General features: G+C 37.8%; 2 protein-coding genes across 2 annotated transcripts in view; one reads left to right on the top strand and one right to left on the bottom strand.

The window, feature by feature from the left end:
- Nucleotides 1-616: 616 nt before the first annotated feature.
- On the bottom strand, nt 617-3,380 carry si:dkey-1k23.3 (heat shock protein 67B1). Its single transcript, XM_059543359.1, has 4 exons — nt 2,897-3,380; nt 2,515-2,578; nt 2,138-2,258; nt 617-1,286 (listed from the first exon to the last, which is right to left on the bottom strand). The coding sequence occupies exons 1-4, from the start codon at nt 3,279-3,281 to the stop codon at nt 741-743; spliced, it is 1,116 nt and encodes a 371-aa protein (XP_059399342.1). The 5' UTR covers nt 3,282-3,380; the 3' UTR covers nt 617-740.
- Nucleotides 3,381-4,709: 1,329 nt separating this feature from the next.
- Nucleotides 4,710-15,427, top strand: part of LOC132135835 (coiled-coil domain-containing protein 60-like) — a 33,068-nt gene continuing 22,350 nt past the window's right edge. Inside the window, exons 1-2 of the mRNA XM_059547205.1 lie at nt 4,710-4,928; nt 10,484-10,561. Of these exons, the coding sequence (XP_059403188.1) occupies nt 4,710-4,928; nt 10,484-10,561 (297 nt within the window). The remainder of the gene's footprint in view (nt 4,929-10,483; nt 10,562-15,427) is intronic.

Here is a 15,427-nt window from a genome sequence, read left to right as displayed (position 1 = left end):
TAGCGTGTTATTTCTCCTTTAATTTACACCTGTTTGCTTATGCCACCTATATAACCTGATGCTGTCAAGTGATAAATCAAGCATCATGCTCTCATTTGTTTCACAATCCTCTGTCCTCTATCACATCTGGGAGTTCGCTTGGCAGATTGGCTGTGTGCTTATAGGAGTGACTCCACGGGAGTTGTCTCTGCACAGTTTGGCGGTAATTATTCCGAATGCTTTGGCTCGCTTTCAATCTCCTCGACGAGAAAATATTGAAGAAAACGGTACTCCATTGCTGATTAACTGATGTGTTTGCCCATTGGATTTTTTTTGTCAAATCGATTTGCGTTCTCTAGTTGTCTAATTTTGAGGTTAATGAATCACGAACATAACCATGCTCAAGAGGCGCTGGCATCATAACCATCCGAGTTATGATGAGAATTACACAACATTTGCTAGAACTCAAGGGATTCAATGTATTCACAGCATAAAAGATTCATATAAAATTATCTGCAAGCATAACAAAAAGTTAACTATAGTCCCACACTGACAGATCTCCGTCTGTCACCTTCAACTGGAACATTTCTCAGCTTTTCCTGATTAATCGCTCTTGTTATTGTAAAGTACAACAAGAAGCTTCACACAATCTTGCTCTGGTCTTTATTAGTGCTAAGAAGATGCATTGTTACAGTAAATTCAAAAATATTTATGGGAATTAAGAGGCTAAGGAAAGAGCTGGGATGTCGTTATCTTGTAGCTTACATTTTGCCTACATCCATTTCCTTTTGAAGCACCTGCTGAGGTTTGAACACCTCCTGGGTTTGCCCGAAGGTTGATTGCTCATCTTCTGTCACAGCAGGGTCTGCATGTCCTTCTTCACCTTCCAGTTCTGGAGGCTGCGTGACCTCTGCTTGCTCTCCTTGCTCGGAGGTAATGGTGTCTGGAGGCTCTGGAGCCTGAGGCTTGTCTGCAGACTCACGGACTTCCTCTCCATCTTGCTCGGTGCCTTCAACCGCCTCTTGAAATGCACCTTCTTTGTCCTCCTCTCCGGGTTCACCGACCTGCTCTCTTTCAGACTCAGTGGTACCTGGTGCAGCTTCTGAGATGGACTGGGGTTGTGGTTCACTAGATGGATCTACATCAGGTACAGTCTGCTGGTCTCGTTCGGTGATCTGTTCCCCCTCAGGAAGCTCAGATGAGACTGAGGGTTCAGGCGTTTCTCCTTCAAATGATTCCGGTTTAGCTTCTGCTTCAACTTGAGGCTCATCAGCATCTTCTTGTTTTCCTCCAACAGTTTCCTCCACCTGTGGCAAACGTGAAACAGTTTTAAATGAAGTCGAGAGCTTAAATGCCACATCAAGACCCTAAAATGCCAGGGTCAGTGTACACAAAAATTATACATTTTCTGGGTTGTGATGAAAGGCCATACATCCCCTGCGGGAAAATAAGCTTGAATTTGATCTCTTTGTCGGTTATTAGAACAATTATGAGCCTGGTAATTGGAATTACTTGGTGATTCATTTATAAACTGACTTCAAATTCGGCATTTGACATTTACAAAATTGTAGAATTATATACGTCTAATATTTTATTTTTTATTTTTATTTTTTTGCAGCCTATTATGACAGCCTGGCTTAACAAACTGGCATAAGTGAAAAAAAGACATGCAACAGATAAACAATATCTACTGTACATTATAAAGTGATGCAAATTCATTTGAATGGCCACATCTCATGCAATAATATAATACAACAAAATAATTGAAATAATAGGTTTTGAGAAATCCTTTTACTCTCGCATGTCTGTATTACAACCTAGTTTCTCCTGCAAACTTAAATTGCTGTCAGCTTTTTGCCAATAGACTGGCTAAAATTACAGCTCCTGGGAAAAAGATGCTCTGCCTGCAATGTCTCGCTCTTACACAAAACCAATTACGTACCGGAGGATGGATGGGTAATGTTTACCCTTGGATTTTCCTAGAAAAGTTTTCAATAATGACAATAATGTTGCCATTTCACCATGAATGGCAGAAAACACCACTTAAATGTAATGGTTACATAAACAAATGCAATGCATGTGACACATAAAAATGAGTGCCTAATTTTGAGCTTCAACAAGTGAATTTGTTCAGACTGTATGATTGACTAATCAATACCTGGATGGGGATATTGACATCAGCAGGGAGGGGAATGCTGGGTAATGGTGTCTCCACTGTAAGGATCCCATCTGGGGACAGACGCGACTGGAGATTTTCAGCATCCACACCACCTGGAAGTCTAAGGAAATGGTGAGAAAAAAAAAATCTGCATATTTGAATGATTGAAAGGATAATGTGACACTGAAGACTGGAGTAATGAAAATTCAGCTTTCCCATCACAGGCATAAATAGCATTTTAAAGTTTTTAAATTCTAATAATATTTCACAACATTACTGTTTTTACTGTATTTTTGATTAAATAAATACAGCCTCGATGATCATCATCAAAAAATCTCACCCACCCCAAACTTCTGAATGAACTTGTTGGCACTTACGTGTATTTTCTTGTGAAACATCTAGCAATGTAGCCGTGCTCATCTTGTCTTTCCTCATGCTTTCCTATAGATCAAAGATGTTAATACAAAATTTAGAAGAATAACTTTAGCTCATAGAAGAGCATTTTATGTGTTTTGTAAATTATTCTAAATGGCATTTCCAAAAATAAAAATAAATAATGTGTCATTTGGTAGCTGATATTAAGTTCTTGCATTGTTGCATCTGGTAGCTGATATTAAAATCTTGCATTGTTCTTCTAAAACTATTGTAAACAGCATTTTGCTAAGTGTTTCATATGCATGTATATATATATGAATGTACTGTACGTATGTCGGTCCTCTTTAATGCATGCTATATAATATTACTATTTATCACCCATACCTGCAATTACCAAAAATCCATCCTGTATTTTGACCGTGATCTCCGAGGGAGCGAAGTGATTGATATCCAAGCTAATTTTCCACTTGCACATCTCACCAACCTCTTCTGACACCCCTCCACTCATCTCCCTCTGCAGCTTAGACATGGGCTGTCCTGGGGCCTGAGTAAAGGAAGCGAACACGGGTGTGCGCAAGTACCCGGGCCAAGATGATGTCCCCAGCCTTCTGAAGATGCCTTCCATCCAGCTGAGGTCTTGAGGGTCCAATAACGGAGGCAGGCCATAATGTTGGTTAAAGATTACGCTAGGCCATCTGTAGCTCAGGGGATTCCAAGATACATCATGACAATATTGAGGCCTGGATGGCGACTGGATAGCATCCGCCATAGTGTGAAAATCGAAAAATGTAAGGAAGAAAAAGTCTTGGAAGATCTAGCCACAGTATGACTAAAGAAGCACTAACTATATAAAAATGAGACCACTGCGCAATGAAGGCAAACCCAAATGTGACCGGCAGACATCGCAGACGCTGTTTATATAGCGTCCTTGTGTTTTAGCACTTACTAAGCACTTGCCATGATGTGACCAGAGGAGAATGTAGGAATGAAGTGATGGCTAGGTATTTCAATCTGCTGCTGGACGGGTGGAGGGGCTCTGTGGGAGATGCTAATTAAGGATATTTATAGATCTAAAATGGAAGCAACAAATAGCTGTTTGATGAGAACGGACAAGTAACGTCCTGCTTAGCCTTTGACATGCAAAGTGCTTTTTATTGAACTGATCGTTAATGGTGTTATAGAAACTATTTAAGTGTTGAGGTGTCTACATAGAGGTTGTGAAGGTGTCTAAGTGCATGTTAACTTTATTTCCAAGAACCTGAATGAAAAAAGTGCACAGGGGATTTTCTTTAATGGGCCCAGTGCAGCAAACTCACCCTTATTAATTTCAGCACCGCCGGCTATAGAGGCGTACAATTATATTTGCTCAACACTTTATTGTTGTATACAGGTTCTATTTAATATACTGAACATTGGGAGTCTGTACCTGGTGTGCAATATGATTAAATATATATATAATAGAATATTATTTCTCTCAGTGTAATTATAAAGATGCTTGTTATTCTAAACCTATACAGTATGGCCTGAGCAATATCTGAGATGCACAACTGTGCTAATAATCCATCCAGCATGGGTTCAAATACTGCGGAAAGGACAGGTTCAGACCGGTTTTTAAATTGGCTTGTTACCACTGGAGACCAAACAGCCAACATTAGGCTGAGTTTGCACTGTAAGACTGCTGCCGCTTTTAAATAAATGAATATATCTGAACTGCCTTTCAAAAGTTTGGGGTTAGTAAGATTTTATTAATGTTTGTGAAAGAAGTCTCTTATGCTCACCAAAGCTGCATTTATTTGATTAAATGCAACTTTGTGTAATATTGTGAAATATTATTACAATTTAAAATAACCGGTTTCTATTTTGAATGTAATTTATTCCTGTGATGGCAAAGCTGAATTTTCAGCTTCAGTCTTCAGTGTCACATGATCCTTCAGAAATCAATTTACTGATCAAGAAACATTTCTAACTATTTTTTTTATGTTGAGAACAGTTGTGCTGCTTAATGTTTTTCTGGAAAATTCTTCTTTGATTAATAGAAGGCTATTTATGTTAAATATAATTATATAAATATAATTAAATATAATGCCATTTTTTTCAAATACAAGCCCTAGTTTTTTTAATCGTAGTGTACAGTACATGAACTATTTTAATTTTAATGGACTGATAATTGTTCTTCTCTCAACCCAAAACAGTGAAAATGGAAGTTCAGAGCGATGTCTCTTCAGATTCTGGACCATGCAAGGTTGACAAACCATATAAATGTGAGATGTTTTGGGACAGATTTCACCACAGACAGGAACCACTGAGCCGTAGAGTCTACAGTTCACTCAGATGGAGCTGTGCTGAGGATGTGTTGGAGCCACTTCACCTGGAACCAAAGAAACTCATCACAAATGATCTGGGACAAGCAGACAAGGTAATACTGTCGATGCAAGGCATCACAAGCATATTAATAAAATCAGTTTAATGAAGCTTAATTCTAACGAGCTTAACAAATAATAGTAAATTGTGCAGTGTGACTATATATATGTATATATATAATTTGAAAAATATATTTATAACTGAAGACTAGCAGACTACAAAATGCATATGCATATCAGTTGTCACTCCATATCTGCCAACAATGTCTTAAGATTATATATAAATACTTAGTTTTATGATCTGTAGATTTTTTTATGATCAAAGATATTTACATTCAATAATGATTAGTGATTGTATAATCAATGATGATTATACAATGAATGAAGATACTGTGATGATTAAGAGATCAAAAGCCTGATGTATAATGTTTGATGCTCACATTTTAACATTTTTATGGCTCACATCTGATGGGTTTTCTAAAATAAATAAATAAATAAATAATATGGATGGATAGTCAATTTCCTTCAGTCCAGTAAGTGTTCATTTTGAAATAGTACAATAGATAAATTATTCTTTAGTGTATAAAAGTCGTTATTCTTTAGTTTAAGAAGGCACATGAACTGTAACCTGTTTTTATAAATATACTAAAAGGCTATTTACTTGATAATTAAGTATGAACTATTGACCAAACGTCAGAAGGCATGCGGTAGATTTTGTACATCAGGCTTTTAAGCAAAGTTTTGACCATGTTGATAGTTTAGAGGCCTTAAACTTGTGTATCTATTATGATACAATAGGTTTTTTAGGTTTAAACATCAAATTGGCTGTAATTGTGCACATCATGTATTATTTTAGCTTTTAGTATGGACATACTGTGGAGAAAATTATCTCTTGAAAACTTGAGTTACTTTTTTCAGCCCTGCTTACAAAATTGTGCTCTGCAATGTTTTGCTAATGTTACTGTTGTAGAAAAAAAGTCAAATCTGAACACTCCCTCAATATAATGGGAACGCTACTTTTGAATGTTTTCTGAGCCATAAGTTTTAATGTTAAAAAAAAAGTTAGATGAACTTTCCTTTTTAACACTGATGTGATTAGTGTGAACTTTTTCTCCCATGACACACTGTCCAAGCTCTCCTCACCTTCGCAGGCCCTACACATCTGTCTTGATCCTTGAAATAAAGTACTCCAATTACTCTTAATGGACAAGGATACAGCTCAAATTAATGACACTGACAGCACCAGCTGTGATAAGGGCATCACCCTTTCCAACTTTGCACTTCTTTTCTCTTGTGCTGAGACAGACTGTTCCACAGAGGCTTGTAGTTTCAACGGTGAAAGATGCTCTCCAGTTCTGCTGAAGAGTTCAGCATGGCTCTGTGTTTCTCCCAGTGGCTTTACATAACCGACACAGACATAATCAATGAGAGGCAGAGGCTGTCATTTGAAACACAATTACTCCTGTGAAGTGGGCCAGAGCAATGCCATCACTTCCTATAACTACATGCCTTAAACAGTTACACAACGCATGCTGATCTGCAGAGAGCCTAATGCATTATAGGAATTTACAATGTCAAATGAGCTGTGAGCTTTGCATTTATTATCATTATATATTTAGGCATGTACGGGGAGGTTGCTTTTGTGTGTTTTCAGTATTTAAAGTGACAGGGAAGAGAACTGTTGTTAGATAGCATGGCAACGGTAATGTAAGGATTGGTTTTAATGCGATTATACAGTAAGTACTGATATTTCTACCATGCATTTTCAAACAATCCCAGATGGTCTGTTTAACATTCTAGTTGCATAATCAGTTGTTTTACACATTCCTTTTACGTTGAAACAGAGTAGCTTGAGGTTTCTCCAAGGACAGACTTAACAAATGTCCTTTGTGCTCTTGTGGTGTGCATTTATTTGCCACCCTTGTACTTATTTCTCAGAAACAATGAACATATGCACGATTATTTCTGAGTATTTTGATATATTCTAGAGTATTGTAAGATACTGTTGCAGTGTTTTTTTTCATGTTGTAAGCATTTTTACTTTTAAAGTATTATTTTAATAGTGTTGTGTCACGGAAGCTGCTTTAGTTAGGAAGGATACTCATAATAAAAAGTAATTCAGTAAAGCTGCCCTTTTGCAAAAAGTAGATAATGAGGCAGTATCTTCATTATGTTCAGCTATGAGATGTTGCCAAATGTAAAAATTATTAAGAAATTATTAAGAAATAAATTCAAATGAAATCAGTATCAATAAAATCCATCTTTGCACCACAGAGGATGCGCAGAGGTTGCTGTGGCATTAAGATCAAAGACAAAATGAATGCATTTACTGTAAAATGTTGACTACAGGAATATGAAATGTTTAAAATATTCAAAAACTTTAAATGTGACTATATGATGAAATGTAGGTGGCAGCAAATCAGTGTATTTGTCATTGAATCATTCGTTCAGTCGATTCATTGAATGAACGTTTTATTCAGTAACGAACAAAAGGGTCACTGAATTATTGACTCACCCGATAACAGTAGTTCAAAACGCAGATTTGTTCAGTAAAAAAAAAAAACTCATACAGGAGAATTGTTATTATTATGTCAAAATAATCCATAAACCTCATTGATTATGGTCCCGTTGACCATATGTCATTTTTTTAGTAACCATGCATGGTCAATGTGAAGTAGATTTGCTCTTTGAGGTAACAGTTCTTTAAACTGTGTTTAAATGTGGCTCATATGTTGTGGCTTTAGGCACAGTAGGGGTAGAGCAGTGGAGGCAGAGCTTTCTGGCATGTCTGGCTCCGACACAAGCAGATTTACTGCAAATGAGATCATCTATCAGCAGGGGAGAGGGAGGATGTGCACAAGGGCATGGAGGACATGAGACTGGAGCAGAGACCTCTGCCAGAGAAAGGACACATTCTTTCATCTACTGTCTCTGAAGACCTGTCTCTTTTTATACATCTTTTCAAGAATTATGAGATGGAACTGACCGGTGGTTTGTCATAGTGAAGGGAGCTGGTATTCAGAGATCCCATGCACTTTTACAGTGAACTGGAGATTGTGATGACTGTTGTTTATTTTATTTTGGAGCATTTGCCTTTATTTGAGATTATAATAGATATTGAGAAGGGTAGACCATGACTATTGTCATGTTATGTGTATATATATTGTCTCTACTAACTTTGCACATCTAAACATTGCAATATTTGCCCACTCTTCTTTGCAGAACTGCTCAAGTTGAGTTAAATTTGATGGTGAGCATTTGTGGACTGCAGTCTTCAAGTCATTCTGCAGATTTTGCTGTGCTTTTATTTGGATGGTGAGCTGTATTGGATTTCCAAGACATATAATTTGGTGTTGAGGCAAAAAATTCAATTTTAGTCTCATCTGCCTCAGAATATTCAAGGTGCATTTTGGCAAAGCTCAGTCGTGACTTCACGTGGCCTTTCTTTCAGTCATGACTGCATGTGGCCTTTCTTGAGGAGTGGTTTTTTTCTTGCAACCCTCCTATACAAGGCACATTTGTGGAGAATTTGTGATATTGTTGTCACATGCACACAATGACCACTCTTTATCATAAATTCCTGCAACTGCTTCAGAGTTGCTGTTGGTCTATTGGTTGCCTCTCTGACCAGCTTCCTGCTGGCTCTTTCATCCAGTTTGGAGCAACGTCCTGATCTAGGGAGGGTCTGTGTTGTACCAAATACCTTCCACTTCTTAATAATAGACTTCACCATGCTTCTAGACATTGATAAAACCTTTGAATTTTATTTTGTATCCATCTGACTTGTGCCTGTTCACAACTTTATCCCGGAGAACTTTAGACAGTGCTTTGCCACCCATAGTTGATTGTTTGCTTCAGTTGTACCAAGGACTTTTTCAAGCTGAGCTAAGCAAAATGATCATAGCTGATCACAGTTAAAAGTCAAATGGCTTTGTGTGCTTTTGAGAAGGTGATTGGGTACATGCTCCCACTAAGTCAAATAATGAGAAAGAACCAAACTGGCTATCACAGCTATGCAGATAACACCCAGATTTACCTAGCCTTATCTCCAAATGACTACAGCCCTATCGACTCCCTCTGCCAATGCATTGATGAAATAGTTAGTTGGTTGAAAAATAGTTGGATGAGCCAAAACTTTATTCAGTTAAACAAGGAAAAAACTGAAGTCATTGCATTTGGAAACAAAGATGAAGTTCTCAAGTTAAATGCATACCTTGACTCTAGGGGTCAAACAATTAAGAGTCAAGTCAGGACTCTTGGCGTGATTCTAGAGTCAGACCTTAGTTTCAGTAGTCATGCCAAAGCAGTAACTAAATCAGCATACTATCATCTCAAAAACATTGCAAGAATTAGATGTTTTGTTTCCAATCAAGAATTCTGACTAGAACCAGAAAATCTGAGCATATCACACCAGTCCTTAGGTCTTTACACTGGCTCCCAGTTACATTTAGGAATGATTTTAAAGTACTTTTACTCATTTATAAATTACTTAATGACCTACTGTAGGACCTAAATACATTGCAGGTATGCTAGCTGAATATAAACCTAACAGACTACTCAGATCATTAGGATCGAGTCAGTTAGAAATACCAAGGGTTCACACAAAACAAGTGGAACCTGCTTTTAGTTACTATGCCACCCGCAGTTGGAATCAGCTTCCAGAAGAGATCAGATGTGCTAAAACATTAGCCACATTTAAATCCAGACTCAAAACTCATCTGTTTAGCCGTGCATTTAGTGAATGAGAACTGTGCTACGTCTGAACTGATTGCACTGTATTTTATGTATAATCTTTTTCTGTTCTAAACTGTTTTAATTCATTTTAAATCAATTTTAGTTTATTTTAAAAGTTTTTTATGATTTTTTTAATGATAATTTTAATTACTTTTATGTAAAGCCCTTTGAATTACCATTGTGCATGAAATGTGCTATATAAATAAACTTGCCTTGCCTTGCCTTACCTTACACCTGATTGAGTTTACAAGTTATTTTTTTGGAGGGGGTGATACTTTTTTTAACTCAGTGATTGTTTTAGGTTTTTTTTTTTTTTTTTTTTTTACATTTTTGTGTTATATCTTTATTATTTTTTACTCATTTTAATGTTAAGTGCAATCAGTCATGAATAAATAAAAATATTTGATTAAATAGTTATTTTTTAATCGACTTACATCAGTAATATATTTATACATTACATATATTTATAGATTTAAACATTAAATTAAACATTAAAAACTTTGGAATCAATTAAGAAATAAATATTTCTGCACTTTCTAGGATAAAAATAAGATTCTGAAATTGATTTTCAGTTGTTATAATTTTAATATGATTTGTAATTTTTTTTCTTATTATTAAATTAGGAAATATATGAAAAACTAAAATAGTATATGTCATGAGCTAACTGCTTTGCAACATCTCTGACAAAGCTTGAGAAAATTTAGATTTTCATTATCACTAAGGGGGGAAAACTTTGAGCGCTTTGCCTATAATGAACTTCTGTTATGTTGTAATGTCACATCTTCTCTGGATTTTGTGGGCCGTACTTTAATTGTCATTTCTGTGCAACTGTGCTGCCAGTAAAATCATCCTGAAATGACTTGTGTTTTTCTACTAGGCACCAAATGAGAAGATCTCTGAAGTTGATGACAATCTCATTCACGAAACCCCTCCACATTCTTCACAGGAAAATGAGGTGTGAGGCTTTATCTGCAATGCTTTCACACGTACCCAATGATTATATATCCACACGCTGGTCCTGTTTCTGCAGCTGAGTGAAAGTATGAGACGGCACATGGCATAGGTGCAAACAAACGTGTTAATTAAAGTCAGCCGATTGACTGTGCAAATAGGTGCAGGTTCTATGTGGAATGTCACATTTGGAGAATTGTACCAATCTATAGCTGGTCAGATGGCAGATTGCGTCAACTTGCTCCCATTATAGAGTTGCTTGCCTTTTTTGCATTTATGAGCTGTTGTTTAAATATTTGAACTTTAGAAGGCCTAAACAATAAGGATGGCCAAAGAGAGTGTTGTCAGTACAACATCAGTACAAATGATTTGATGATCAGACATGGGTTGATATACACTGAACATGAGAAGATTATAAATAAATAAAATAGAAGATAGTTAATGCCAATTTTGCCTATTTTAAATGTCACCAAGGTAAAGTTATATAGCAAAAGTATTTATGAATTGATAGCTGTCATGAAGTCATATAAGTAATGCATTAAATTGATCAGAAAACATTTGTAAGGTTAAAACAATCTGTTTTTAATTATTTTCCAAGTGCCAAAATTGAAATGAAAATTGTCACAATTTCCACATATGAAGCCTTATGTTCAGCATATTAGAATGATTTCTGAAGGATCATGTGAACCTGAAGACTGGAGTACTGATGCTGAGTAGCATTGCGGTCAGGATAATTAAAGGGATAGTTCACACAAAAATGAAAATTACCCCACAATTTACTCACCTTCAAGCCATCCTAGGTGTATATGAACTTTCTTCTTTCAGACAAATACAATTAGAGTTATATTAAAAAAATGTCTTGGGTCTTCCCAGCTTTAAAAGGGCATTGAATAGGTGATATTCAGTAGTCTAATAGAAGTCCAATAAAGCGCATCCATTCATCATAAAGAAAAAAGTACTCCACATGGCTCCAGGGGGTTAATAAAGACCTCCTGAAGTGAATCGATGCTTTTTTTGTAAGAATAACCATATTTAAAACCGTAATCTCTAGCTTCCACTAATTGTTGTATGCGCGCTCAAGAGAGAGTGGCGTTCCAGCAGATGACGTAGGATGGAGGAGTAGCATGTATGTCACGTCACTCAGACAAAGCAAACTTCACTTCGGAAAACAAAACTTGGTTCTTGCGAGACAACCATATTTTCACTGAAGCCTACACCTACATCCTACATCATCCGTCTGGAGCACCACTCTTACTTATTTTGTTTTCGAAATGATACCAATACTTTTAAACAATACAGATACAATACTTCTAAACGGAACTTTTGAATTATGAAATTTATTCAATTATTAAATTACTAAGATTAAAATTGGTAATGATATCCACTTAATTTTATATTTGAAAGGCATTTTAACATTCAATATGCCTTAATTGCAACTTATTAGGTTATATTTAGTTTACACATGACATAAATATGTTTACTGTAGTGGTAACCATGGAAAATACTTTAGTAAAACCATGGTTAATTTTCATAAGGGACTGCCAATCAAAGGCTGTTGCACACATAATATGCAACCTTTTCATTCTGACAGTGTATGATTTATATTACAGAATAGAACACATCAGTATGAACTTTTAACGTTCAATTTAAATATATGTAATTTCACAAACTATGTAGGCTACAATTTCAATTGGTTTGTTGTGAAATAACTCAAACATATATGTTTTTTTCTGGCCTCGTTCTGTGCTGCCGTTCCCGAAAATATACTTTTGGGAAACTCAGTCCTGCTTGAATGCAATGTCAGAAGTGAGTGAACGCTCTCTGTGAGATGATTGGTTCTGTCTTGCAGCATTTGCGTGTGTTCAGATCTTACAGTCTACCCACCATCTCCGAGGATGCATTTTACAAAAAAAAAATTCCATTTACAAAAATTGAAAAACAATGTGCTTGTTGTACTTGTAAAACTTATTCCATGTATCCTGAGAGGATGGGCAATATAATTTATTTTATTACATTTCCTAAACCCCCACAAAACAGCAAAATGTTCCAAGCATTCACCCACAATCCCAATGAAGACAAAAAACGTTCATTTTCCGGTTGTCATACTCTTATTCAGTTACAACTTTCATCTGCTCAAGCAGAACATTAATGTCATCTTGCATTTCAGCAAGGTAACATAAATGTTATCTCTGGCTAAAACTAGCTAATGTTAAAGTTATAATACAAACCTAAATAGCTAACTGTTCTCACATACAGTGTAGGTCAAAAGCACATTAATGAATTTCTACATTTCAGTGCCTCTCCATATTAGACTGCTTAAATGTATATTAATTGAATCGTACCCTGCGAAACATGAACAGTGTTGGACTGTTGATCCTGCATGTTGTCATCCTCGATCATGGCGACAGTAACATGAGACTTCTCCTGCTAGCAGTGTGATCTGTAAACCCCTGCTTCGAGTTACCCTCCACACTTATTTTACAAATATTTTATTTATCCCTCCATGGAATATTTAATTCCCACTTGAATGGTGGCCCTTCTGTGTCCAAAATTGTGCAAAAACATAGAGGGACAACGTTTTCACACTGTAAGCTGTCATTATGAGACAGTGAGCAGTCCTGTTTGTTTGTCCGAGGGAGCAACAGTAACCAAGGGGGGCGGGGCTTACCGATAGGCCATTTGTGTATGGATCTATAATATATCAGAAATCTGATCAGAAATCATTCTAGAGAAGGAGAGAAATTTGGTGTCAAATTTGTTGTTCGTAATGAAAATGCAACGCTGGACATCACATGTAAACCCATATTCATTTATGTGTAACCCACACATTTGACTTTCATGTTATAATCACTAATTGTGTATGTCTTTTAATAACTATGGGATAGCTTAAGGATACATAGTCAGGTCTAGTATCTACGTAATCGAATCTGCTTGCTTGAATTAGTCCAGACAATCAATTATTTGTCAAATATATCATATTCTGGTTATAGGAATCATGTCCAAAATTAGACCCTGCAAGAGCGGGAAAATTCGGACCACATGCTTGGTAAGATAAACATATGATTTATGATGCCCCCGAGCCAAGACAATATCTGATTGGTCAAGACAACATTTGAAGTGTGGCCAACAGGCCAGTTTAAATACTCAGGACACCATAAAATCTTGCTTTTAGTCTCTAGCTATGCTTCTGCTATTAGTCATGTCTGCTTTTAGTTTGCTTTTAGCTTTGCTTCTTAGCTTTAGCTTTTAGCCATGCTGTTTGTCATCACTGTTCTTTGAGCGTGGTTCCAGTGTGCTTTAGCCTGCACGCCTGCTGCTACTTAGCCACGATGAGAAGAAACACAACCTAGTCTCGTCAAACTTTACTTCTTTTCTTTTCCGTTTGAGAGTTTCGTGTTCTGAGTTAAGTTTTGTAACGCCGTCTGACCTCATCTGCGCATTCAACTTCAACCAGCGCACACAACTCTGCACCTTCAGCCACCTCCCAACCACGGGCCTTCCCAAGACGTCACTTCAGCAACTACTGAACTTCCAGCCAATCAGCGAAAACTTTACACAGGCAATGTACCTTCAGACATTTGTGCTGGTGTATCTAATATAATTTTAACCTCATTGAGGAACTCAATGCGAGGGTTGATTGAGTGATTGATGGCTGTTCAATGTCTATGCAATTTAACGTATTGCTGTAAACTTGGGATTCCATATTTCCATTCTCTTAAACTCATGTTTCCCTAACTTTCGATCTTCCTGCAACTTGTGTGAATGTGTGAGTGCGTGCGTTTATGTGCTAGATTAGTTTATATGTCTTAGATTTATCTAATAAAGCCTTATTCATATTGAAAAGAGAAGTATCTTGTGTTTTGTGCTTACTGTCACAGTGTCTGGGTTGTGTCCCTGGGTTTCCACTAGATGTCCTCCTTTCTCACGGTGTCTGTCACCTTATCACTTCCTGTCTCCTTATTTGGTCACCTTCCTCCTTGTTTAGGTAATTGATTGTTCCCCACCTGTCTCCTGTTTCCCCATCATCCTTTTGGGTATTTATACCCGGTCTGTCTGAGTCTGTGTCACGGAGTCCTTGTGTATGTTTCATGCTTTCCGTAGTCTTGCCCTTGCCGTGTGTTATTGTCTGTTTTCATGTTGTTTGGATATTCTGGTTTTGACCCTGCCTGGACTGTTTATGCTTTTTGGATTGCCCCTAAATAAACCGCATACCTGCATTTGGATCTCTCCCGTGTTTCTTGTATCACCGTACGTGACAGAAGGACTCCGTCACCTTGAGATCCAGCGGTATGTCGATTAACGCTTCTTCCCCAGCCACAGAGCGGGAGAGGAGCAATCGGTTTGAGGGAACCCGCCTGGTCGTGTTTCGCGGGACCAGGGGAGGTCGCCGAGGAGGAGGTGGGCGAGAGGAAGCTCAGCATCACTCTCCACCATGGCCCCCCTTCGACTCGGGGCTCACGTGGGAGGGACCAGAGCCGCCGTTTCACCAGGGCAGAAGAAAGAAGTCAGCGACACTGCCCATGATGGCCGCTGGTCCAGCACCACAGCACAAGATGGCCGCCAACCCAGCGCCGCTGCGGTGCATGGCCACCAACCCCGCACCACGAGGCCAGATGGAAGGCCTCACACCACAGTGCAAGATGGCTGCCAGCTCAACACGAACGCCTAAGATGGCCGCTGACACCTTTCTCGATTACTTCGAGATGTTATCTAAGATCCTAGATATTCCCAAGACTGTTCATGTCATGGCTGCTGAGCCAGCACCACAGCACAAAATGGCCACCAGCCCAGAGCCACAGCACAAGATGGCCGCCAGCCCAGAGCCACAGCACAAGATGGCCGCCAGCCCAGAGCCACAGCACAAGATGGC

This window comes from Carassius carassius, chromosome 4, assembly GCF_963082965.1.
Source record: "Carassius carassius chromosome 4, fCarCar2.1, whole genome shotgun sequence".
Taxonomy (NCBI): Eukaryota; Metazoa; Chordata; class Actinopteri; order Cypriniformes; family Cyprinidae; genus Carassius; species Carassius carassius.
The sequence above is the reverse complement of the archived record's forward strand: the minus strand, read 5'-3'. Positions and strand labels throughout refer to the sequence as shown.

What these genes read in the sequence shown, in the direction of transcription:
- si:dkey-1k23.3 (XM_059543359.1), bottom strand. Translation starts at nt 3,281, where the DNA reads ATGGCGGATGCTATCCAGTCGCCATCCAGGCCTCAATATTGTCATGAT. An exon ending in TGTTTCACAAGAAAATACAC is followed by an intron (nt 2,259 to 2,514) that starts GTAAGTGCCAAC and finishes CCATTTCCTTAG; the next exon opens with ACTTCCAGGTGGTGTGGATG. An exon ending in ATGTCAATATCCCCATCCAG is followed by an intron (nt 1,287 to 2,137) that starts GTATTGATTAGT and finishes CGTTTGCCACAG; the next exon opens with GTGGAGGAAACTGTTGGAGG.